At 45.7% G+C, this 26,023-nt stretch overlaps 1 protein-coding gene across 2 annotated transcripts; it reads left to right on the forward strand.

The window, feature by feature from the left end:
* Positions 1–6,029: 6,029 nt before the first annotated feature.
* Positions 6,030–24,884, forward strand: LOC138764239 (protein shisa-5-like). 2 transcript variants are annotated; one of them, XM_069939883.1, is made up of 5 exons: positions 6,030–6,178; positions 14,883–14,949; positions 15,624–15,739; positions 21,869–22,066; positions 22,848–24,884. In XM_069939883.1, exons 1-5 carry the CDS (start codon positions 6,136–6,138, stop codon positions 22,922–22,924), a joined length of 501 nt encoding a protein of 166 aa, XP_069795984.1. In that variant the 5' UTR covers positions 6,030–6,135; the 3' UTR covers positions 22,925–24,884. The 2 variants fall into 2 exon arrangements, with proteins under 2 accessions (XP_069795984.1, XP_069795983.1); XM_069939882.1 differs by having other exon boundaries at positions 6,031–6,178; positions 21,866–22,066.
* Positions 24,885–26,023: the final 1,139 nt, after the last annotated feature.

Consider the following 26,023-nt stretch of genomic DNA (forward strand, 5'->3'; position numbering starts at 1 on the left):
CAACCTGGAGCAGAGCTAGGGTTCATTCCCAGGGGAAAGGAGAGAGCTGATACTGCAGCCAGCTGGAGAGGCCAGCTCAGGTATGCCCAAAATAGGCAAGGTAATTAAGAAAGATATGCCCTCACCTGTGGGTGAGCTAACCTTGACTGACGTGGGGAAATGACTTTCGACCTGCCTGGTCAGACGACCCTCCAGGAGCAGGGAATATCCTTTGGTCGAAGCAGTTTCCTGTCCAACCTGTTGTATAATCCTCCTGATAGGGTCTTGTTTCTTTTAATTAGATTAGAGCTGCCATTTCCTTTGTGTATAGTTATGTTTGTGGTAATATGTAAAAAGCTCCTAGAACGCTTCCACCAGCGTTGTCTCCGCTCCATCCTCAACATCCATTGGAGCGCTCACACCCCTAACGTCGAGGTACTCGAGATGGCAGAGGTCGACAGCATCGAGTCCACGCTGATGAAGATCCAGCTGCGCTGGATGGGTCACGTCTCCAGAATGGAGGACCATCGCCTTCCCAAGATCGTATTATATGGCGAGCTCTCCACTGGCCACCGTGACAGAGGTGCACCAAAGAAAAGGTACAAGGACTGCCTAAAGAAATCTCTTGGTGCCTGCCACATTGACCACCGCCAGTGGGCTGATAACGCCTCAAACCGTGCATCTTGGCGCCTCACAGTTTGGCGGGCAGCAGCCTCCTTTGAAGAAGACTGCAGAGCCCACCTCACTGACAAAAGGCAAAGGAGGAAAAACCCAACACCCAACCCCAACCAACCAATTTTCCCTTGCAACCGCTGCAATCGTGTCTGCCTGTCCCGCATCGGACTGGTCAGCCACAAACGAGCCTGCAGCTGACGTGGACTTTTTACCCCCTCCATAAATCTTCGTCCGCGAAGCCAAGCCAAAGAAGAGTTATGTTTGTGGTAATATGTAATTACACCACTAGGTCACCAGGGGTCGTCCCGGTGACCTTGTATATAAAGCAGTCCAGAACTACAGTCCCGCCTTCCAGGTTCGTCTTGCAGAGAGACAAGACCTCTTAGTGTCCATATTAGTTTCTTAAAGCTCTCCTATACTCGCACTGCTGGTGTGGTTATTGTCAGTACAGTGTTAAATAAAGCTACTCAAATATTTTGTGAAATTGTTGGGTCTTTCATTTCCAAAACCCCAAAAACCCTGAGTTCTGCATCCTGGTGAACCGTCAAGTGAATCATAGGGAATAATAACCAAAGTGACCAGGCAGGTTCATTTTAAATTATCACCCATCTGCGGTAAAACTATCCTTATTTGCATCTTTCGGACAGAAAGCAGAGTACTGGATATAATTTCTAGGCTGCCATAAGCAGTGTCTTCCTGCAGTTGTGGACAGAGAGGGAATTTAAGGTGGTTGGATGTAGAGGAGTGATTGGTGCAACCAGATCTCGTGATGGTTGGCTAAGTTAGTTGTGCTGGAGTTGTATATCTCCACTCCAGGGATAAGAGAGAAAAAAGCTGGATCCTCCTCTCTAGGATCCTCTCCCAGGCTTCTCCTTCTTGGGGGGGGGGGGGGGGGGGGGGTAGGGTGATCCCATAGAACCCGCAACCCTTGCGATTTGGGCTGTCAGGAGTGGGCACTGCTGCCCAAGGTGTGGATCGCTGTGGGTTCTCCGACGTGAAGAAATCAGCACAGCTGGCCCCAACCTACAGGCGGTTTAAAGCTGCAGCATTACACCCAGGTGGTAGGACTCCACAGAGGTATGCTGGAAGACCAGCCTCTGCTCCCCATTCTGGGTCAGTTCAGCGGAACCACTGCTGCTGTCACAGCTGTGGCGGTGGGGTTCTATTTCTTATTAAAATGCTCTCACATGTGAAAGTGAGAGAGCAGAAAAAAGAAATATACATCACACCCTAGGGTGAAAGATTCTGGACCTACGCAGTAAAACTGTTCTTGACAGTAAATGTGTTACATTGGAGAATGGACATGGGAGGCGTTTTCTATTTTGCAAGTAGGTTTCTCACTGTTGGTGGTGTTACTTATTTAAGAAAGGTTAAATCCAAGAGAGGAAGCGAAAGAAAGAGAAGATGCAAATGAAACCTTCAGGTCCAACCATGCATAACCACACAGAACTGTAAACTTACCCTGAGGGTTGCAAAATACCATTATCTTTCATCGTGCCAAATTATATACAGATCAGCATCTGTTGTGAACTCATTAGAATGACACAGGTAACACCATCAGATCTTCAGAATTAGGAGCCATTAGGTAAGCTCAGCCATTCAAATCGCAGCTGACACAATTTTCCTCTCAACCCATTTTCTCCTCCCTTTTCCCCTTGTCCCTTGGAGTCAAACAGGAACGCCTGCTGACTCTGTGAATGACGTGCCCGAACACAAAGATGCTGAAGACACAGAGTAGGGCAAGCAACATCTATAGGAAGCGCAGGATAACCAATGTTTCAGCATGAGCCCTTCATAAAGGAATGGCAGATAGGCACTTCAATGAAAATGTGGGGTGGGGGGGAAGGAAGAGAAGACGAGGGAGGAAAGGCCAGGGGAATGAGCATAGGCAAGAGGTCAGAGGTGAATATGGGAGGGAGGGCAGAAGAGAAAAATGCCAAGAGGTGATAGGAAGAGGAGGAGGGAGTCGCTCTCTGAATGGAGAGGGGTGGAAAGCTGGAGGAAAGGAGACAGTGGAATAGAGAGCAAGGTGGGGGGGGGGGGGGGGGGGGAGCACAGTTGGGACCTAACAGAAACCAGAGAAGTCGATGTGTTACGAGCCCAGAGGACCCTAAAACCCAGCAGCAATAGATATTCACCAAGACAAATGGGGACGTAAACAAAAGTTGTTTTTAATTATCTTTAAACATGAATAGAATCACACTTAAACTTATCATTAACTTAATTAACTTAATTTAACCCCCTTCTAATTCTAAGTCTATGTGTATGTAATGTGTGTGTAAGTTCAGATAAGTTCTTTGGTTCACAGTCCAATCTCACTTCCTTGAAGTTCACTGGTTCCAGGCAATTCTTACACTGTGCACAGAATTTAACATGTATGAAGTTCACCAGGCTTTGGTGCTTGAAAGGTTAATGGTTACCGCTCAGCAAGGATCTTGTTGGTTTTCAGAGAGAGATGTATTGTTCCAGGACATCCACAACTGATGTACTTCCATCAGCCATTCAATGTCTTGCTGACAAAACTTGCCCCTTCAGGGTTCTCCAGATGATAGCCTCTTTCTTTCAGGTAACCACAGAGTTCCTTTTAGTTTCCCTTATTCCAAGTGAAACATTAAACAGCCAGTCCTCTCCTCTTGCATGAACCACAAGGGCTTTGACCAGGGCTTGCCAGCTTGTCTTGTTCCAGTCCTAGCTACTTCTGCTTGCTGTAACACTGTCAAGTGATTGCTGTCTCTCTCTCTTCTCTCTCTCTCTCTCTCTCTCTCTCTCTGTGCTTGCAAAACCACATGACCCTCTTACAACAGCAAGCTCTCCTCCAGACAATATGCAGCTCAAACAAGCTCTTTCATCTGTTGCCTTTTGTAAACAGCAATCCACTAGTGAAGTCTCTTGAGCACTCTTCAAAGCTCTTGCAAAACCTGTGAGGTCCCGATACATCGAGCATGGGGCAGAGCTCCAGTATTTTAAATAAGATCTGTTTTAAAGTGTTTGTATGTGACCTACTCTAACAAACCTTTCCCAATTTATCTCCCAAAAACATATCTACATACTCTGTCACAGGTGTAAATGCCATCTGAATATGAGGTGATATCCCTCCTCTTTGTGGGAAGTCTCTGATTGGCAGTACATGAGATAGACTGCTCTGGGAATGATGTGGAATTAAAATGTTTGGCCACTGGGATGTCCCCATTGTTGCAGAGGACAGAGTGAGGGTGCTGAACGAAATGATCTCCCAGCCTGCATCCAGTCTCTCGAGAGTAGAGGCGGCTACCATGGGAGCACCAGATGCAGTAGATGACCCCTGCAAATTCACAAGTGTCGCTTCACTTAGAAAGGCTGTTTGGAGCCCCAAATGGTAGTGAGGGAGCAGGTGTGGGTGCAAGTGTGGCACTTCCTGCAATCACAGGTGCAGGTACTAGGGGTAAGGAACAATCAGTGGGAAGGGTGGACAAGGGAGCAGACTCTGCAGAAGGCGGAAAGGGGAAGATGTGTCTGCAAGTGGAATAATTTTGGAGGAAAATTCTGGAGGATAATGTTGAATGTGGAGACTGGTGGGGTGATAGATGAGGACAAGGGGAATCCTGCCTTGTTGCATATGGGGGTGGAGAGGGCCAGGGAACTAGAGGAGTTATGGGTAGAACTGAGTTCTGCCACCCTCGCTAATCAACAACCTCTGCTTTAAATCTAACTAACCAATTGGCCTCCACAACTGCCCTGGCAATGAATTTCCCACATTCACCTCCCTCTGGCTGAAGAAATTCCTCCTCATCTCTGTTCTAGAGGGTCGTCTTTTCATTCTGATACTGTGAGCTAGGCCTCGAGATCTAGGCCCTCCCACTACGTATTTACTCTGTGAAACACATTGCAATCAGAAGGTGAGTCGTGATGGATACACTGATGAAACCTCCGTACAAAGACAGCGGGTTACCTCGGAAGTGCTCACTGTGGATGTGAAACTGCAGTCGACACCATGGATTTGACACCAGTCTTCCTTTACTGTGCTTTGGCAGCAATATACACGATGGCCTCCAGCTGGACATGGGGGCAAAAAGAATGTCTTTACTTGTATTAATTTTTTCATGCTAATTTTTAAAAACTGTGGTATATATTTTGTGGAGCATCATGCAATACCTCAGTCAGAGCCACCAAATGTATGACAGACAACAAGCTCCAGTTTTCCACTGTTTGCTTGAAATCTATGGTGAAAAAAGGTGGAGAGGAACAATGATCTGATTAGTGTAGAGGCCAGGGCTCCTCTGACAATCCCTCCAAAGGCAATGGAGCAGATGGCTGTAGCCCTGCCTTCAGCAGTTCTGGACGATGCACAGAGATGTCGCTCTGTGTAAAAGTAGCACTGGTGCAGCCTTTTAGGGCTGCTTCATGAACAGGTAAGTTTAAAATGTTTATCTGCCTCGGCAGCCGGCTTTGAAGTGGAGGACCAGCATGAAAACCCCTCTGTTGCCTTTACCCCAGCACTGCTTTCCAGAGCCAAAAAAAACCCTTCTGCTATGAATTCTCTCCTTTCCTTTCTCCTGACCTCTTCTCCATATCCAATTATATAACCTTTTGTCCCTTGGTCTTTACTGCTCCCTCTACCATTTATTTTATTCAGGGCTACCTGCCTTTTCTCATACCTTGAAGAAGGCCTCAGATCGGAAACATTTTTTTTTTACACAGCCGCTGCATTCTGGGAAATTATTTCCAAATTCCCGGAACGCAGTCTATGTAAAAAGATTGGAACAGAAATGAGCGACTCATTCCCGTTCTGAAAACGTACAAATTAGAGATTTTTTCGGGCTGCCGGCCGTCTCAACCGAATTGCAGGCAGTCCGCAACAATGGGCTAATGAATACGACGTAACTGGTGACGCCAACCCATGTCCAGCCTACCACACGTAAGGTACTTAGTCTAAACACGTGTCGATTATCTGTACACAGGTCGTTTCTTGTGAACGGCCACTCTGGAAGGTAAGTGTGAAAACTGAAAAATAACATTATTTATATGTAAAAAACTTAAATAGTAACATATCTTCATTTCCTGGTACAGACTGAAACCCTCCTGAGTTCCTCCAGCATTTCTGTGTTTTTACTACAATCACGGTGTCAGCAGACTTTTGTGTTTCACAGCTGTATGTGATGCTGGAGATAACTTGCTCACAAAAGAACCCTTCTCATTGTACTAGGTATTTTGCGACATAAAACCTTAAGTTAAACAAATACATTCTCAAGCTGAACAACCTGGAGCAGAGAGAACAAAAGCTGTGTTATGAATGTAATTTTCATCACTAAACATTGGAGGGCACTACAGGACCTTTTGATCAGGATTCTTTCAAAAACATTTCCTTTACCAAATTGTAACTCTTAGCAGAGAACACCAATTAGAGTGTCTTCCTCATTCTGCTCTCCCGAGTACAGTGGGAGAACACGTTTTCATTAAGATCTAAAGTTCAAGGCATAAACTTGAAAGAAACAGCCTTGAAGGATGAACTGTTTGTTACTGGTCTGTATGGCAATTTCATCTTGCGGTAAGTTTGGTAAAAATTTGATTTATTTTATTATAAATGGAAGAAATATGTTGTCACTTTTCTGGGCAACTGTTTCAAAATTATGACATTTTATTCTTGCAGAAATTGTACAGACGAGATGTTAAGAATTAATTAGCAGAAGTTCTGGATTAAGTTCAATATCATCTTCTCAAGAATCATGCAACTTTCTCCTGTGGTTCTCTGAGAGAAACATTGAATTGTGCTGGGGTTGTGCTCAGTATTAGATGAGTTAATACATTTGATTGTCAATTCTGTGTTGACAAAAGTCTTACAAAACAAAATTGTTTTAAACTCTCTGAGGTGTGGAGCGCTGTTAGACAGAATCAGACCAGGCACCTAATACTTAGAATCACTTAGTTTGTGAACATGTGTCTATTTCAACGTGTCTATTGCTTTCCAGTAAGTACGGAAATCTGTCAGCTGCAACTGGCAACTTCTGCCCTGAGGAGGTCAGAGCTTGGATAACCTTTCACACAAAAGACTTTTCCAAGTTACAAATTGATTTGCATTTTTCATCCTCATTTGATACTGAAATTTCAGACGTTACCGCCTGTCCAAACCGCATATGTCAAAAAATTAGTGTCTGTTAGAAATAATAATCTTATTTCAAATTTATTGCTAAAATATTAAATTCACTCAAACTTTTAGAACATGGGCTTAATGAGAAATCAAACAGGGCAAATTGTTCCATTCCGACAAAAGCCAGGATTCAGCTTATTACACCAAATTGTATTCCCAAGGAAGTGATTGGGATCTGTTAAAGAGCATTTTCCAGGCCTTTTGAGATCCTAAGCTAGCAGAAAGGAAGCTCAGGTGAACTTCTGGGATAAAAGGTGCATCCCGCCACCCTGCAGGGGAACATACAGGGTATGACATTTCTCTGTGGCTGAAGTTCTTTTGTTACGAGTTATTTTGCTTAATGCAAAACACAGGGAATTTATGGGGCAGAGGTCTATTCTGGAGACACAGAGAATGTAGATGCTGGAATCTGGAGCAGTCTGTAATACACATCCCAGTCAAAAATAGGTATGTAGCCTCAATGCCCCTTTCTGGTGGTGGAGGTCACAACTTTTCAACCCACGAGTTTTTAAAATATGTTGAAGTCTCTGTATCTGTGACTCCTTTCAGATTTCCATACATTCTGTAAGAAAACATTCTCCTTATCTCTTCTTCTTTCAATTATTTTCATTTTATCCCACCTTACTTTCATTTATGTGCAAAGAAAAATCCATCCTTATAGACTTGATGTAGACACTCATCAATTTTTTTCTCCTCTATTATATCAGTATCAGCCTTCCTTGGCCTAAACCTTTCCCGCTTTCCACTTACCCACTCAATAAAATTTTTCTTCACAGCCAAAAACAAAATTACCCAGTGCTTGTAATGTTTCTTTATGGAGAAAGAAATTGCTCCTGGGTCTTGAAATAGTTTCATTTTCAATTCCCAGCAGTGGAAGAACAGGTGCAGACTTGTCCACCGTTTTTCACACTGGCCTGAGAAGCACTTCCATTCACTGACAACATCAATGTTTGGAAGCTTGCCATAGATTCAGACCCCGTCCCGGCAGCGGGAGTCAGGCGGGCGAGGGTGGGTGGGGGGGGGGGGGAGACTGGCAGCAGCAGTGGGAGTCGGACAGGCGAGGAGGTGGGGGGGAGACCGGAAGCCTGAACTGTTTGTCAGGCATGCCTTGACACGCTGCTATGACGTGATGTCAGTGTGGGGGGGAGTAGGCATCTGTCCAGATTAGCCGGCTTTCGCTGCTAAATGGCTAGCAGTCAGCTGGCCCGTTTAGATGCCAGAAAGCCGTCCATTCTGTGGCCACCTAAACGTGCTAGCTGAATTCCTCTAGCCACGCCTGCAGGTGCCTAATCTTCTATCAGAACACCTGAAAGTGGCTAATGTGTCTCATTGAGCATGCTCACCACTCAAGTGTGATGCAACTCTGGCAGTCTTGCAGTGCTCCTGCTCTAGCATAAAATAGTCCCAAGTTTCCACTGTATATAACATCCCCCTTTCTTAAAAAAAGTCTAAAAATTAAAAGATTTATTAAGATTTAAATTTCTCAAAAATAAATTGTTATTGCTTCTTTACCTGCACTTGCCATTAAGAATTAAATACAGGTACACTATCCTTTATCTGGACATCTAAAATACGGAAAGCTCCAAAATCTGGCAAGTGGGGAGAGAGACGGCAGCGCGAGTCGGTGAGGGGGGGGGGTGAGGGGGAGAGACGACAGCGCGAGTTGGGGGGATGAGGGGGAGAGACTGGCGGGGGTGGGTGGGGGGGAGAGACCGACAACGCAAATCGGGCGGGCTGGTGTGAAGCCGACAGCGTGACTCAGGCGGGCGGAGGGGAGACACCGGCAGCACGAGTTGGGCAGGCGGGGAAAGACGGTAGCGTGAATGGAAAAGGGTGGGGGTGGATATGGCAGCACAATTTGGGTGGGTTTAAATCTAGCTTTCCGAAATCCGGAAAAATCCGAAATTCAGAACGCACTGTCCCCCAAGGTTTCCAGATAAAGGATCGTGTACCTGTATTCTAATTATACAATTGCAGTTCTATATTCTTCTCAGTGGTATTGCACTGGTGGTAGGATGTTGCTTCTCCAACTCATAGACCTTGTTGTGTCTGTTTGCTTCGGTGGTGTTGGTACGGTTGTGGATGGTGGTGTTGTTTGCCTCGGTTCTTCTGTTGCCTGCTGTTCGGTTGTTACGGTGTTGTTGGTTGGGGTTTCTACTTGCATTCCTTCACAAGTTTCTGGATTGTTAGAAATTGCTGGTGCTTCTGGTGCTTTCTGTGTCAGATCTGGGGTTGGGCGAATGTGGATCCTGTTTCGTCTCTGCTGCCTGCCAGATTCTGTCTCGATGATGTATGACCTTGGCGTCTCAGCTTCTCTAACAATCTTTGCTGGATTCCAGGTTTTTATCAACATGCACATGCTGCCCTCGGAAGAGTTCTGGTCATGTTTGTGCATGTTTATTATAATGTTGACAACTTTCCTCTTGTATGTTAGTCAGCTTTCTTCTTGTTTCCTCTTGGTCACCTGGTGGATGGATTTTGCTTGGCAGGGTTGTCTTGTACTTTCTGCCACTCAGAATCTCTGCTGGGGATTTCATGTCGGCCCTCAAAGGCATGGCTCACAGTGACAGAAGGGTGAGATAGGGATCTTCCTTTGTCTCTCAACACTTTGTGAGAGTGTGCTTGATTGTACATGCCTCTCACTGAATCCATGCCCTTTGGGGTAATGTGGTGATGAAGTGGTGATGGTGAACCCATATTCTGCAGCCTTTTCTCTGAATTCATGCGATGTGAATTGGGTCCCATTGTCACATCTCACTTGTTCAGGTATCCCCTGTTCTGTGAAGAGCGCACGTGCTGCAGCAGTGAGGGTCGATGCTTTCAGGTCCTTCACTTTCCTGATGAAGGGGAATTTGGAGTAGTAGCAGGACTCAATCCGATACCATTCTTGGTTTTCTGTGAAAAGGTCGGCTCCCACTGTGTGCCATGGCCTGGCAGGTATTTCCACGGTATCATCTCTTCTTTTTGTTGTGTACTTCTGTATTTCTGGCATGCCGGATGTAGCCACCATGTTTTCGATGCCCTTGTATATGCCTATCCAGTAAACTGCTGAGTTTGCTCTGCTTGCATTTCTCCATTCCCATGTGGCCTTGGTGTTTTTTTGGAGAATTTCTTTTTTCATTGTCTCTGGTATTATCAGCCAAGACCCTGCCAGCAGTACACCATTCTCCAGGGATATGTCGTCCCTGACAGACAATACTGATGTATTGTAGTCTGTACCTGTTTTATCCTTTCTAGCCATCCCTGTATCACCTGTTGGGAGAGCAACTGTAGCTCTTCATCCTTTGTGGTTTCTTCTTTAATCAGGTTTAGTTTGTTATTAGTTACCCTGACAAGGTGATGTACCTTGATCTCCATGTCTTTCATTTTGTATTTTTCATTTGGGGAAAGACGTGACAAAGCATCAGCGAGCACCATTTCCTTCCCTGGCCTATACTTCAAGGTGAAGTCGTGACATTGGAGCCGGAGGAGTAGCCTCTGGTGCCTTGCTTAGGTTCTTTTTCTGGATGCGTTCCAGCGGGCGATGATCACTCTCTACCACAAACTATCTCCCATAGAGGAATTTGAGGAACTTTTCGCATCCATATACGACTGCCAACAGCTCCCTTTTAATATTGGCATAGTGGGTCTCTGCTGTTGTCAGGGCCTATGAAGCAAAGGCTATCGGTTTTCCTTCCTGCACCAATCCTGCCCCGAGGCCTCTGATGGAAGCATCTACTTGTAATGTGAGTTTTTTTTTCTGTCATAGTAACTCAGATCTTTGGCTTGGCCTCATGTAGGTGGAGATCGTGGGTTTTTCCATCTCTGCCAAAAATCTGGATGTCATCTGCGATGCCGACAATGCCCCTGCATCACCTGTAGGTCTCATCGATCTTTTGCTGGAAGACTTCTTGGCTCACCTTTAGGCCAAAAGGTGGGCACAGGAACTTGTACCGGCCAATTGGAGTGTTGAATGTTGTTGGCAGTGTCGATTCTTCATCCAGCTTCACATTCCAATACCCATTCTTGGCATCTAGCTTACTGAAGATTTTGGATCCCGCTAGTTCAGAAGTGATGTCCTCCAGCATTAGTTTTGGATAGTGCCCTCTTTTGTTTGCTTGGTTTAGGTCTTTGGGGTCCAGACATATTCTTAGGCGGCCATTCGGTTTCTCTTTTACTACTTTAGAATTTACCCAGTCAATTGGCTCAACTACTTTTGCTATTCTTCGTTTTTCTTCCATTTCTTCCAGCTCCTGCTTTAGCTTTAGTTTCAGCTCTATTGGCACCTTCTGTGGAGCATGGATTATTGTAGTTTGGGTCTATAGTAATGTGGTATTCAAAGTTCCCAAAGCACCCGACTGTGTCATCAAACCATTCAAGGTACATGTCCATGAGCTCGGTCTTATTTGTGATCGGAGGGCGTTGATCAAGTGGGGTGTCGCTATTGATCCTCTTGGACATTTTCTTCTCCCTGATCTCATTGTTTACAGAGATTAGCTGCAATTTTTGACAACTATTCAGGCCTAGGATTGCTGGTCTGTCGGCGTCAACCACAAAGAATGTGCATATGATGCTCTTTCCTTTATGTTTGCTTTTTATTTGGACTTTTCCTAGTTTTTTAATCACGGGGCCACCGTAGGCTGTGAGCGTGACATTTGCAGCTTCTAGTGCATCTTCCTCCGGGTACCCATCCTTTATGTATTCGGGGTACATTTGGCGGTACAGTCTAAGCGGGAGAATGTTGCTTTTTGATCTAGTATCCAACTTTATTTTCAAGTTGAATGTTGTTGGTTTGCTTTTGATCTTTCTTTTAACTTGGATTGTGGTGTTCAATTCATCTTGTTCTCCCTTCCCTTTCTTGAACATCTCATGATGGAGTATTGTTTCGATGCCAAGCATCAGTGAGTCGGAGTCACTGCTCTCACTTCCCTTAACGTGGTGTACTTTCCTTCTGTATTCTTCGTTTCCTTCTATTTTCATGTCAGACTTACACATCTCTTCCCAATGATTGACCTTCCCACAGCTCCTCCACTTCGAACCATACGCGGGGAATTTCTTGCGGTCATTGAAGGGGTGTATTCTACCACACTTCCTGCAGTTCTTGGACGTCTATGACTTTCTCTGCGTGCGCTTTACGGCATCGACCCTTCTATCTCTGTGCTGCGTGTTGGCCTGCACAGAGAGGGATTGCATTTGCCTCCAAGTAGCCTTGAAGGCCCTAACTGCATCTACGGCATCTGCTAGTTTCAAGCTATCTTTTCCTGTGAGAGCTTTCTGCCCTTCAGGACGAGCGTTTCCCAAGATTAGTTGGTCGACTAGTCTCTCCTCGATTTCCTTGAACTTGCATTTTGCTGCAATGTCTTTAGCCTTGTGAGGAAATTATCTACTGACTCATCAGGCTCTTGTTTTAATTCCTGGAACTCATATTGCTTTATTCTATGGCTGGATTTCGGTTCCAGAGGAGAGGAAATTTTTTTCAAATATCCTTTCTGAGTTATTTTCTTCCCTTTTAGCCAGCTCCCAGCTATTAAACGGGTCTAGTCCTCGTTCCCCCGTCCAAAGAAGGATGTAACTAACCTTTTCCTCTGGTGTGATTCCCTTGAGGAGACTTTTGAATGCCAGGTTGCACTTCTGCTTGAACTTTTTAAAATTATAAAGCCTCTATGATGGCTTCTCAGTCCATGAGTGGGTGCAACGCTGCTGCTGCTGTGACCATCTTCTTCTCCAGCTCTGGTAGTCAGGTAATGCTGCTTTTTTTCCTTTCTTCCTTCTCTTTGTGTTTATTTTGGTTTATAGGGATTTTTTTTTCCTTATCTGATGTGGGTTTCTGTCAATCCCACCGCTGCCACCATGTTTTGTCCTCGGCTGTATCATCGGAGGTTTTAATAAACACTCAGAGAAGCTTGTAAGTTTACAGCACAAATTTTACTCACATCTCAGGCTGCTGGTCATGTCTGAATATACTATTGCACTGAGCATGCTCACCACTCCGTGTGATGTGGCTCTTACAAGGATATTGAGTGTGAGGTTGTTGTTGGTGCACCATTCAGCCAAATTTTCAATCTCCCTCCTGAATGCTGATTTATTGACTTCTTTTATAAAACCCACTCTCGTGGTATCATCGGCAAATTTGTAGACAGTGTTATTGTCATACTGAGCCACACAGTCGTAGATGTGAAGGGAGTAGAGCCGGGGGATAAGCCCTGTGCTGCTCTGGTACTGATGGAGATGGTGGAGATGTTCTTACCAATCTTCACTGATTGTGCTCTGGAGGTGAGGAAATCCAGGATCCAATTACCCAGTAGGGTGTTAACTCCCAGGTCTTGGAGTTTGCTGATAGGTTTTGAGGGGATGAAGGTGTTAAATGCCAAACTGTAGTCGATAAAGAGCACCTGATGTATGCACCTTCATTGTCCAGGTGTTCTAGGGCTTTGTGTAGAGCTAGTGAGATGGCATCCGCCGTAGACCTGTTGCCGTGATGGGTGAACTGGAACGGATCCATGTCACCATTCAGACAGGAGCTGATCTGCTTCAACACCCGCCTTTCAAAACACTTCATCACTGTTGATGTAAGTGCCGCTGGTCAATAGTCATTCAGGCAGGTTACTACTACAAATTGTTGATGTGTAGTGGAGAGTGGTCATTCCTGGACCTGCTGAAGTCCACGATCATCTCCTTCATCTTGTCCATGTTGAGACTCAGGTTGTTATTCTCGCCCCATATCATAACATTCTCCACCTCCTCTCTGCAGTGCAACTCCTCGTTGTTGCCAATGAGGCCGACGACTATTATGTCACCTGCAAACTTGATGACACTGTTGGAGCTGGATATGGCGATGCAGTCATGGGTCAGTAGTGTGAACAGGAGCAGAGTGAGCTGAGCGCACAGCCCTGAGGTGCGGCAGAGCTCAGTGTGACGGTGCGGTCATTGAAGGGGTGTATTCTGCCACACTTCCTGCAGTTCTCAGGAGACTTCACTAATGGATTGTTATTTACAAAAGGCAACAGATGAAAGAGCATGTCAGAGCCGCTGCTGTCTGGAAGAGAACTTGGTGTTCTGAGAGGGTCATGTGGTTTTGCAAGCAGAGAGAGACAAATAGGCTTTCTCTCAGAGAGAGAGAGACAGAGATCATTTGTACAATGTTACAGCCAGCAGACAGCAGCTGGGACTGGAACAGGATGAGCTGGCAAACGTATGGAAAGCCCATTTGTAAGACGGCCTGGTCAAAGCCCTTGTGGTTCATGCAAGAGTAGAGGACTGGCGGTCCAATGCTTCACTTGGAATAAGTGAAAAAAAAAGGAACTCTGTGATGACCTGAAAGAAAGAGGTTATCATCTGGAGAGCCCTGAAGGGGCAAGTTTCCTCAGCAAGACACTGGAGTGGCTGATGGAAGTACATCAGTTGTGGATGTCCTAGAATAACAAATCTTTCTCTAAAAACCAACGAACCTTCCTGAGTGGTAACCATTTACCTTTCAAGCACCAAAGCCCGGTGAATTTTATAAATGTAAAATTCTGTGCACAGAATAGGAATTGCCTGCAACCAGTGAACTTGGAGGAATGAGAAGTGAGATTGGACTGTGAACCAAAGAACTTTTCTGAACTTGCACACACATGACCTACACGTGCATTTAGAATTAGAAGGGGGTTGTTAGGTTAAGTAAGTCAATAGAGATAAGTTAAAGTGTGATTCTGTTTTCATGTTTAAAGATAACTAAAAGCAACTTTTGTTTAAGTATTCATCTGTCTTGGTGAATATCTTCTGCTGCTGGGTTTTAGGGTCCTCTGGGCTTGTAACAATATCCATAAAACAGCAAATCTGGGAGTGTACCACTTTCCTCACACTGGCACCAGCCCCTCAGGATTGATTTCAATAACCAGAATAGATCTTAAGCCCAGACCCACCTAGCTCAAGAGATATGGCGGAAAGTTGCTTATTTTAAGATCTTCTTTGGCTTGGCTTCACGGACGAAGATTTATGGAGGGATAAATGTTCACGTCAGCTGCAGTCTCATTTGTGGCTGACAAGTCCGATGCGGGACAGGCAGACACGGTTGCAAGGGAAAATTGGTTGGTTGGGGTTGGATGTTGGGTTTTTCACTGTCATTTCCACATTACTTTGTTAGATGCAATTTCCAGTGTAGAATGCAGCTTCAGTTTCAGTGGAGTGAACTGCAGAGAAAACAACACCACGTAAGTAGCCAACAATATCAGAAAGTTTGAATTCCCTTCTTTTCTCGTGTATGATGAGTTAAAATTGTTGTGGTGGAGAATTGGATGAAATGCAAACAAAACAGGATTCCAAATGCATTGTGTCGGAGACTAGATTCAAAATACATTATGTCCAGCTAGACTCTCCTTCTGACTTAGTCTGAATCTGTCCGGGAGAGGAAAATCAGACAAAGTTCATGCAGCCGTGCAACTCAGAACTCTTCTGAATAATTTAATTACGTTCCGCCGAACACCACGAATAAAAGAATACAAATAAAAGCACAGCGAATTATGCTACAGTATGACTCCGATTCTCCCAAATGGTCGGGACCGGGCCTATCTTTTCAGAGAGCAGGTCATTTTTTTTTTAAAATAGCCCAGTAGCAATAGCAAATCACCTGTAACAGAGATTAAAATATAACACACGTCAAGAGAAGGCTTTTTGAGCATTAAAAGAATGGTTAATTCTCACCCCCCCAAAAAAATTGCTGGCCCCCACCAATCACCGACGCGTCTCCACTGGGAGCCTGAGGATCCCGCTCCTGCCCGGGAGCTTGAGGTCCCTGTGGCTGTTCATGTGCAGCATTCAAACATTCCACTTCTCTTTACAGTATTTCCTCACATTTTAATAAATCTTTCCTTCTGTTTCTCATCAGTAAAAACATTTTAATTGGAGTTGCAGTGGTCGGTTCAATCATTGTGATTGGTGGAATTCTGTCCTGCTGTTGCTGTGGTTGTTGTGCCTGTTGCAGATCTGAACCACGTCATTCCAGTAAGTAACTGTGTAAAGGAACACGTCCGTGAGCAAAGTCACTCAATATCAAAACACCCAGCACCCACTAGGCCATTTCATGTCAGGCCTCCGCCTTGAGGCTGGCTACAAGAGCGGATCAAAAACTAAAAACTTATTGTTCTGACAGCATCTCATATTGAGCGGTGCCTCATAGCGCCCTCCAGAACTGACAGAGGCAGGGGCGACTGGTGCCATAGAGCCACCCATCATAAATACTCAGCAGAGCAATGGCCGTCTTCCCTTCCCATAATCCCCCACGCAGCTGGGTCTGCTCTGTGTTTCCCAGAACAGTTCCAACTGTGTGGGGGATTATAGGTAGGGAAGACGGCCATTGTTCTGCCACGTTTTGAGCTGCAGAGAGCAGCCCCGATGGCCAAAGCGGCCGGCGTGGATGTCGCTGGAGTGGGTGTCACAGCCTGCACTGGCCGTCCTCCGATGGCTCCCACCGGCTCCAACAGCCCCCGCTGCCCCACTGGCCCCCACTGACAGCTCCTGCTGCCCCGACGGCCCCCACCCGCCACCCCTGTCTTGAGGGGGTCATGGAGGGAGAGGGGTGATTGGGGAGATGGGTCGCGGACTGACAGCATCATCAGCCCACCCCTAACCAGCCACTTGTAGCATCTGTACATTCAGGTCAGGCAGCGCAGCGCTCCGCCGATTATCCTTCCCCAAGAAGGGTTTGAATTGTCACCTCGGAACCGGCCGCGATGCATTCAGAGAGGTACGTCTTTGGGCGTAAGGGCGAAGGACCTCCGCCTTTACAGACGGGTGTTTTCCCTGCTTGAAAGTGCCTACTGATAACACTGGACAATGAATTTTTTTTCAAAAGATTTGCTTCCAGAAAAAAAATTGGGCATTATGATAGACAACTTCAAGCTGAACACAAAGATGATTTCAGGTTTGCAGTGTCACGTAGGAAATTGGAGAAATATTAAATTAACTTTTATTGAGTTCATCATGTTTTAATTGCAAATGATACTGACACATGGTGTTAGTTCAACTGACCTAAATGTGCTTTGCCACTGATTTTCGCATGCTCAGCATCTGATGCTTCTCGTGTAGGTGTCCAACAATAGTTAGCCCTGAAACCGCAATGTCTGGTGAAACCTTTCAGCGTGTTCGTCACTGACTCCACCAAGATCAGCAGGGAAGACGTCCCAGTGCGAATGCAGAAATAGACAAAATCTGAGAGGAAATCACAAGAATAGGTCATATCTAAAAAACGGTATGTGATAGGAAAATTTTAAGGTGAGTTTTGTGATCAGCACCCAAAATCAGTAAGATACACCCAAAAGTGTTCAGGAAGCAAAATCTTCATTGTCCAGTGTTATTAAGATTGCTGGCAGGAGAGAATATAAGGACAAAATCTTGACTTGAGCCAGCAGTAGGTGTCTTCTTACATGTCTTAAGCTTGGCTATATTAACACTGTAGGACACAATAGGCATTTTTAAACTGCCCTATAAAATGGGGTTAACCGGGCAATTTGCCCAGTTAGTGCCCCATTCAGCAGGCAGTTTGAAAGGGTCTGACACAGTTAGGCACGTCAGAAATCATCTGGGTCCCTGCCCTACCTCAGAGGTAGTCAGGGAACCCATTAAAACTTACCTAGTTGGTGTCACAGGGAATCCCTGGTAGAAGGGAAGAGAGGGGTCGCCGGCGAGGCAGAGGGGTCCCCGTGATCGGCAGGGCTGGGGGGCAGAGGGGTCGGCTGCCGCAGGGGTAGAGGGGTTGGCTGCCACAGGGGCAGAGTGGTCGGCTGCTGCGGGGTGGGGAGGGGACTGAGAGCTGATGGGGGGATGGGAGAGACTAGTTTGTGTGACGCGTCACTTACTGTGTCATCGCGGAGGCAGGATACCCCTTAAATCTCTGGGTTGGTGATTTACTGGGGCTACCCCCCCTCCCCCTCAGTTTAAGAGGTGCTGGAGGCACCTTGGCCCCACTAATCGCACCTGGGTCCCAGGAGGGCTACCCGGGAGGTGGGGTGGGGGGGGGGGGGGGGGAGTGGCTGCAGTTTAAAAGCACCTATTGTTTTCTACATCCTGATCTCAAGTGGTTGACTCTGAATCTCACAATGAAAGAAAAGAGGCTTTTGTTTCTAAGCTAAACACAGCACTTTACAGCTCGTTAAGTATTTTGGAATTTGTAGAGAGCAGCCAATTTGCACACTGCAATGCTCCAAAAACAGTATTTTTAATCATGGCTTACACAAACATGTTGGAGAAACTCAGCAAATCGTGCAGCATTCTTTATGTATCAAAAGATACATAACCAATGCTTTGGGCCTGACCACTTGGTGAAGATATGAGCAAAGAACAGGAGAGAGGAGGGTCAGGAGCACAGGCCAACAGGCAAGAGGTGAATGACAAGTATAAGTGTCTAAGGCTCTTTCAGGTGGCCAGAAGACCCCGATGTAAAGGTGATGGGGGAGAGGACAGCTCTCTGATGAATGGAGAGGGAAGGGGCTGGAGAACTGGAGGAAAGGAGATAAAAGCCACTTTCAGGTGCATTCTCTGCCAAGAAGGTGCCTGCAGAAATGGATTCAGACCTGTGGAATTATCGTTCAGGTGGCAGCCCTGTATGCGCTGCGCTGTCCACCTGAAAGGGACAGCTGCAGGAGAAGCGTTTCGGAGAGCACTCCGGCTCCTGTCCCTTTGGGACGTTGGGGCAGGGGCAGCCAGTGTGGGACGTCCTGAAGTCCCACGCCTGCCACCCCAGCCCTGACATCCCGCGCTGGCATCCCCTGTCCCGAAGTCCTGTGTCTTCCTCCCCAGCCCTGATGTCCTGCACTGACAGCCCCAGCCCTGTAGCCCCGCATCGGCTGCCCCAGCCCTGACGTCCCGCGCTGGCAGCCCCTGCCCTGTAGTCCCGCGCTAGCCACCCCTTCCCCGTAGTCCCGCGCCAGGGGGCAGGGGCAGTGGGGAGTGGGGCTGTCAGGCAATGGGGAGGGGGGCTGTCAGGTGCGGGGTGTTGGGTACCGGCTGATTGTCATCAATCCACCCCTTAGCAGCAGCTTTCAGGCGGCTGTATTCAGGTGCCATGGGGGACTTCAGTAGGTACATTCAGGTGGCCAATTGCCCCGCTTGTAAAGCCGCATATTTTGGCAATATGCGGCTGTTGGCAGGCCATGTGAATGTGTAGGAGGCGGTTACAATGCGAACTTTGTAACTTTGTAATCGCCGGAGCACAGTGGCTCCCCCCAGCCATCTGAATCCAGCCGCCTAAAAGCGGCTGCATTCGGATGACAGTCAGCTGGCGAGCACCTGACAACGCTTCTCCCAGCTGCCCTTTCCCCCGGCGCAGGACATCGGGCAGGGTCAGCTGGCTGGGATGTCAGTGCGGGAACTGCGGGGCTAGAGCGGCCAGTGGGGGAGAAGGGGGCAAGCCGAAACAATGCCAGTACCCGACGCGAGCACCGTACTCACCCACCAGCTACTCCAGCCTCCTTCTCCCCCACCAACAGCCCCAGCCCCCCTCTCCCCCGCCAGCTGCCACAGCCCCCCTCTCCCCAGCCAGCTGCTCCAGCCCCCTTCTCCCCGCCAGGGGGTAGAACGATCAGTGTGGGGACATTCCACGGGGGATGTCCCCGCACTGACAGCCAGCCATCCTAACTTGACAGTTCAAGGGACAGGAGCCGGAGTGCGCTCAGATGCGCAGCCCAGTGCAGCTGTCCCTTCAGGTGGCCAGTGCTGCGGGGGGGGGAGTGGTTTAGCAGAAACCAGAGAAATCGATATTAATGCCACCTGGTTGGAGAGGGCCCAGACAGAATAGATGCTGTTCATTCAGTTTATGGGTGGCCTTAGTTTGGCAGCGCATGAGGCCATGGACAGACAGGTCAGCGAGGGAGTGGGGCACGGAATTAAAATGGGTGGCCACTGGGAGATCGCCACTCTTGCAGTGGACAGAGAGAATCTCGCAGACAGCATCCAGGCTCTCCGAGATGGAGAAGGCCACACTGGGAGAAATGAATGTGGGAGATGACCCCACAGACTCACAAGTGAAGTGTTGCTTCACTTGGAAGGACCGTTTTGGACCCTAAATGGTGGTGAGGGAGGAGGTGTGGGCACAAATGTGGTGCTTCCTGCCGTCATAGGTGGAAGGGGAAGGGATGAATGGAGGTGGGAGTGACAGAAGGAGTGGTCCCTACAGAAGGCAGAGAGTGGAGGAGAAGGGAAGATGAGTGTGGTGGTGAGTTCACAAGATGTAATCATGGCTTTGCATTTGCAATCGGAGCTGACATACAAATAAAGACATCACATTTGTCTCAATGACACCACTGCTGGGCAGTTTCTTGAGAGGAGTCAGCTCCATTAATTGTTGCCAGATACCTCATGCTAACAAAGCGTTCCACACTACTTTGTGTTAGTGATGTCCACAAAACAGCTGAAGAAACATTGATAGCTATTCCATTTGTTCAAATCATTCAGAAGAGGCTGTTCCTGGGAACACACACACAGAGTCAGACATCCAGGACTGCTGGAAGATCATCAACTCAGTGAAAGGCACACTTTGGTCTGCCCGAAACCTGATGGTCTTTCAGAAACTGGTGATGTTGGTGAGAGAGTACCAGACTGCAGAATACACAACGCAAGGGCACTGTGGGGAAGGACCACAGTCTAGAGTCCTTCCATTACCAGGCTGAAACCAAGGGGAAGTCCCTCAAACCACAGGGGGGGGGGGGAAGGGGGGGGATAAATGAAAAGGTGCCACAGTGCTGGTAATGGTGTATGTAAAGAACAAATGTAACAATGTACATTGGTAAGGATGTACATTATGGGTGTGAAGAGACTGTATGGTTTTCTTTTTTTTGTGAATATTGTAAATAAAGTCTATTTTAAAAAAGGAAGAAAAACATTGAACAAATATCAGCATTGATCCAAACTAATAATAAAGACTTTAAAATTAATTATTGCAATTTTAATGCATTTCCGAAGTAAAACCAAATGCTGGAAATGCTGGGGAGGTCAGATGACGAAACAGCTAACACTTCAGTGATGACCTTACATTGCAAAATCTATTCGCTCTCTTTCCCTTCCACCTCTCGCATTTCCCAGGAATTTCCTCTCTTATTTTAAGATCTCACTGTCTATGATTTTTGTAGTCTGAAGCGGACGGTCTTCATTTCCTGTTTGTGACACTGCCCTCCCAAAAGTCTCCAGCCTTGAAACTGGTGACCCTTGCTGGTCACATGACCTACAGGGAGACAATCATACTGCACCTTCGATTACTTCCAGAATTGAGTCACTGTGTGGGGGATCAGCCATGAATGAACATTCAAAACTTCAGGTGTACGGTCAGAAGCTGAGTTGAGGGGGGCAATAACCCAAGGAACATTGACGAAGCTAATTAAATCCAATGCCTGTTGTTGGAATACATCAGAAGGAATAATCCAAATTGCACCAGCCTATTATAAAACATAGTTTTCCAAGATGCTCTCCAACTGATTCAGGTGAGCTTAGTGCAGAAGGTAGACTAATCAACAGGAGAGAAGCATGCCTATTATTTATGATTGAATGTCACGTCATCTTAAATCTCATCTCACAGTAGCTGGAGGATTGGTCCAGATGAATGTTCAGTTGTATCACCACCATGTACATTGATGCGTAAACATCCTAGCATCTGCTAGTTCTTTGATGTCAGCAAAGCAGAGTGGAAGATTCTGATTGCATTTGGGAGAAAAAAAACCAAGGTACCACAAGAAAATTACGCGAAGAGTTTCATCTTCACACTTTTGCACAAATATTGGCCCTTGAACATGTAGGTCATGTGACCAGCAAGGACCACCAGTTTCAAGGCTGGAGACTTTTGGGAGGGCAGTGTCACAAACAGGAAATGAAGACTGTCTGCTTCAGACTACAAAAATCATAGACAGTGAGATCTTGAAATAAGAGAGGAAATTCCTGGGAAATGCGAGAGGTGGAAGGGAAAGAGAGCGAATAGACTTTGCAATGTAAGGTCATCACTCTGAAATGTTAGCTGTTTCCTCATGCAGGTCAATTTCCCACAGCACGTCCACCATTTTGGGAGCCCATTTGCATGCTGGGAAGTGGGTCACCACAGAAAGTTAATTTTTGTTAATGTTGCTCTCCCCTTGTATTTTTTTCCAGCAGTTGTAACCACAGCTGCCACCACAGTGATGCCATTGAACTGCTCACAACCTATGCAGACATATCCACAGTGCCATGGGTATCAACCACTTCCTGTTCAACCATTTCCTGCACAGAAGGCTATGACTGCAGCTCCTTCCCCTTATGTAATAGCAGATCAAAATCAAGGACTGCCACCTTCATACCAAGAGGCTGTACCTGGTAAATCAACTTTGCATAACTCGGTCTACGCTGATGGCTTTTGAATCTACCCATAAAGCAAAAGAACTCTGACATAAAAGGATGTCCTTTTATCTTAAAACCACCTAACTGTTAGTCTACAGAGAATTTATACCCTTATTAGTTACAAGCCACATTTCTTAATATCCTGAATCTTCCGTGACCTTCCTTTCCCCTCTATGAGAAATTATTAGCAAAGTAGCCTACTTCACAAAGTTGATTAAAAGACGAGGGATTTATGGAGCCTGGTGCTACCCGATCCAGTACACAATGAAGAACTCTCAAGATCCAGTCAAGGCTGGGATCTTCTGGCATTTCTCCCAATATATGAACGCTCAACTAGGAAACTCAAAAAATAATGGGTGCAGATTGAGTTTACAGCTATCTTCTCAAGTGTTTAAACAATGTTTAAAATACACTTTGGCTCCATAGGCTAGGAAGAATTTGGAAAAATTCAAATCTTTTACTTAAAAACTTAACTAAATAACCTCGCCGCAACCTCCCCCCCCCCCCCCCCCCCGTCTCCCCTACCCTTCTCCCACCTTTTAATTCAGGTGCCTGCCTATTTTTTGGTCCTACCTCAATGAAGGGCTCAAATTCGAAACGTGGCTACCATCAGATGCTGCATGGTCTGATGAATTTCTCTAGCACTTTTGGGTATTACACCGACAAAGTTACAGTTGATTTTGACCATTATTCATTGCTTACAGTCATTTACTTTCTTTTATTGTTATAAATCAACACCCTTTATGTCATCCTGCAGGATATCCTTCATACATTCCTACCAAAAACCTGAATGATAGATCGGCCTTCATCGATGTGCCAGAACCAGGAATGTGAAAATATCACTTGTGGTAGTGCCTGGTTCATTTTTTCCAATATTTTTCGAACAAGTGGCCAAGGATTAGTGCAGTGGGAAGTTTTGGACAAAGTCAAAGCTCATGAACGAGCCAGAAGTAGGTTGGGAAGAGTATAGTCAGACAATAATCTTCAAATGTTTCTGTCTCTGTCATGTAATTCCAATATCAAGGACTAGTAATCCAAAATTTCTTTCCTACTAGCTCAATGGTTCTCAACTTTTTTCTTTCCACTCAAGTATTCCCTATGCTATAGGTGCTCTGTGATTAGTAAGGAATTGCTTAAGGTGGTATGTGGGTAAAAAGAAAAAGTTTTAAAACCATTGTTTTATTTGTACCTCATTGACTTGTTATGTGCACGGTTTCATAACTCCAAAGGAAATGGGGCAATGACAATTTTTCTCAAGCAAAATATTTCAGTAACAATTTGGTCTAGAGCAGTGATTCTCAACCTTCCCTTCCCATTCACATCCCACTTTAAGCAATCTTTTCTGCAGGGGACAACCTCTGTACCTGTAGGAGTGTAAGGGAACAGGACAACATCTGGACAGCTGCCAATCAACCCCCACCCGGTCGGGTGTCAATCACCCTCCGGATATAAGCCTGTGCTGGCCTCACACTGAGTTGCTGCAGCCATAGGCAGCCTGTCTCTGTGGAGGTTTTTGTGGATTAAAGCCTGTTGTTCAGTCTTTACCTTGTGTGTCTCTGATTCTGTCTAACAGCACACCACACCTTACTAATCACAGAGCATCGATGGCATAGGGATTACCTAAAGTGGTATGTGAATGGAAAGAAAATGGTTGAGAACCACTGAACTAGATACTGTTCAGACACAAGTTAAGTCCTTGGCACAAACTGTGTTCCTCTGGGATTTTCATTCCTTTCTTTGTTGCCCTCAGCTATCCCAAAGCATGCAACATGCAAATGTGGTAGAAAAGCTCAGCAGGTTATTCAGCATCCATAGGAAGCAACATGTTGTCCGAGGAAGGGCTCAGGCCCAAAAACGTCGGTTACCTGTTACTTCCTATGGATGCTGTGTGACCTGCTGTGTTTCTCCAGCACATTTTTGTATGGGCACTACTGTTTTTCCAGCTCAACTCTGCTTTGAAGGATTCCCAGCATCTGCAGATTTTTCTGTTACAAAGCATTCCTGGCTGGCCGCCCACCACACAACCTCTACGGAACTGTTGCCTTAAACTTAAACTTCTCACCCTCTGTTTCAAATCCCCAGGGCTCTTCTCCTTTCACGATCCATGGTTTTCTCCAGTCTTTCTTTGGCATCTCCATTTCCCTTCATTTTCAGCCTCTGGAATTGATTCACTTAAGCGTGTCTTCAGATCCCTGAGCCAAACCATCTTCTTCTTTCCCCTGCTTTTAAGATGCTCCTTTAGATTCCAGCACAAGCCAACGAACATGTACAATCCTTGGCAATTGGGCCGGGTAATTTAATTAACCAAAGACTTCAAGGCACAAAGGAACTCAGCCAAAAGTGTTTTAATGGCATAAATGAACTGTAAAAAAAATCCAACTGTTTCCCTGTTGTCATATTAAAAATTGCAAAAACAATTTCCTCTGTCTAAGATCATGATAGCTAAAGCTCTTTATTTCAACATGTTTCATATATCGTTTGTCATGTTCTAGTGCCAGAAGTGAAGGTTACATGTGGAAAAAGATGGCGGGTTTAGGAAAAAGTAAGCAAGTAATCTGGATTAGATCTGTGACCATGGATTTTGTGTTTTGCTTTGATTTTATTTTTGTTCTTGCAAATTTAAAGTCTGTTTTGAAAATAACAATGAGCGTTTTAGATTTATGCTTCTTTCAGCAAACTTATTTCTATTTGGATCTTTTAATGTATTTGGGGTTGGTAATGTTTTCTAAAGTTTATGTGCTTGTGAATATGGAAATGCATAACTTTCTGTGACAATAAAAACTCTTAAGAAAGATTTGTAAGTTCGTCATTTACATTAATGATTTGGATGATGGAGTGGTAAATTGGGTTAGCAAATATGCAGACGATACAAAAATAAGGGGGAATTGTGGATAGTGAGGAGGGTTTTCGGGGACTGCAGAAGGATTTGGACTGCTTAGAAGAGTGGGCTGAAAGGTGGCAGATGGAGTTTAATGTAGATAAGTGTGAAGTGCTTAATTTTGGGAAGAATAATCAAAATGGAACATAGGCAGTGAAGGGGAGGGCGTTGAGGAATGCAGAGGAACAGAGAGATCTTGGAATAATGGTTCATCGTTCTTTGCAAGTGGATTCTCATGTAGATAGGGTGGTGAGGAAGGCTTTCGGTATGCTGGCCTTTATAAATCAAAGCATAGAATATAGGAGCTGGGAGGCGATGTTGAGAGTTTTCAAGGTATGGGTGAGGGCAAGTTTGGAATATTGTGTGCAGTTCTCGTCCCCAAATTATAGGAAGGATATCAATAAGGTAGAGAGGGTGCAGAGAAGATTTACTAAAATGTTGCCTGGATTGAAGTATCTAGAATACAAAGAAAGACTGAGTAGGCTGGGTATTTATTCATTAAGAGCATAGAAGGTTGAGGGGGGATTTGATAGAGGTATATAAAATTGGATGAGTACATGGACGTGAGAAGGTTGGAGGGTTATGGGCAGGGAGCAGGCAAGTGGGACTAGTGGAGTTCACTTAAATCGGTGCAGACTAGAAGGGCCGATATGGCCTGTTTCCGTACGGTAATTGTTATATGGTTATAAGTATCTCTGTGACTAGAGCAGGTGTTCTCAACAAAACAGATTTGAAAAAAAAAACAGCTGTCCAAGATAAAAGGAGGAACAACAATTCCCTGACTCTGTGATATTCATACCCACAGAATGTTGCAAGGACTTATTGGTCAATAAAATGTTGCATACTTTTTCTGCAGTAATAATCTTTTATAACCTGCAACACAAAACAAGATGATACCAAAAAATTATGAGATATGTCGCTAGATAATGTTCTTTCCACGATGTTGGTCAGTGGATTACCAATCACCAGGACACTAGGAAACCTCTGATTCTCTTTGAAATTATGTCACTGAAGCTTATAGAATTTCATTTTGATGGTTCATCCAGAGAACAGGG

The sequence above is a fragment of the Narcine bancroftii genome, chromosome 5 (assembly GCF_036971445.1).
Source record: "Narcine bancroftii isolate sNarBan1 chromosome 5, sNarBan1.hap1, whole genome shotgun sequence".
NCBI classification, from domain to species: Eukaryota; Metazoa; Chordata; class Chondrichthyes; order Torpediniformes; family Narcinidae; genus Narcine; species Narcine bancroftii.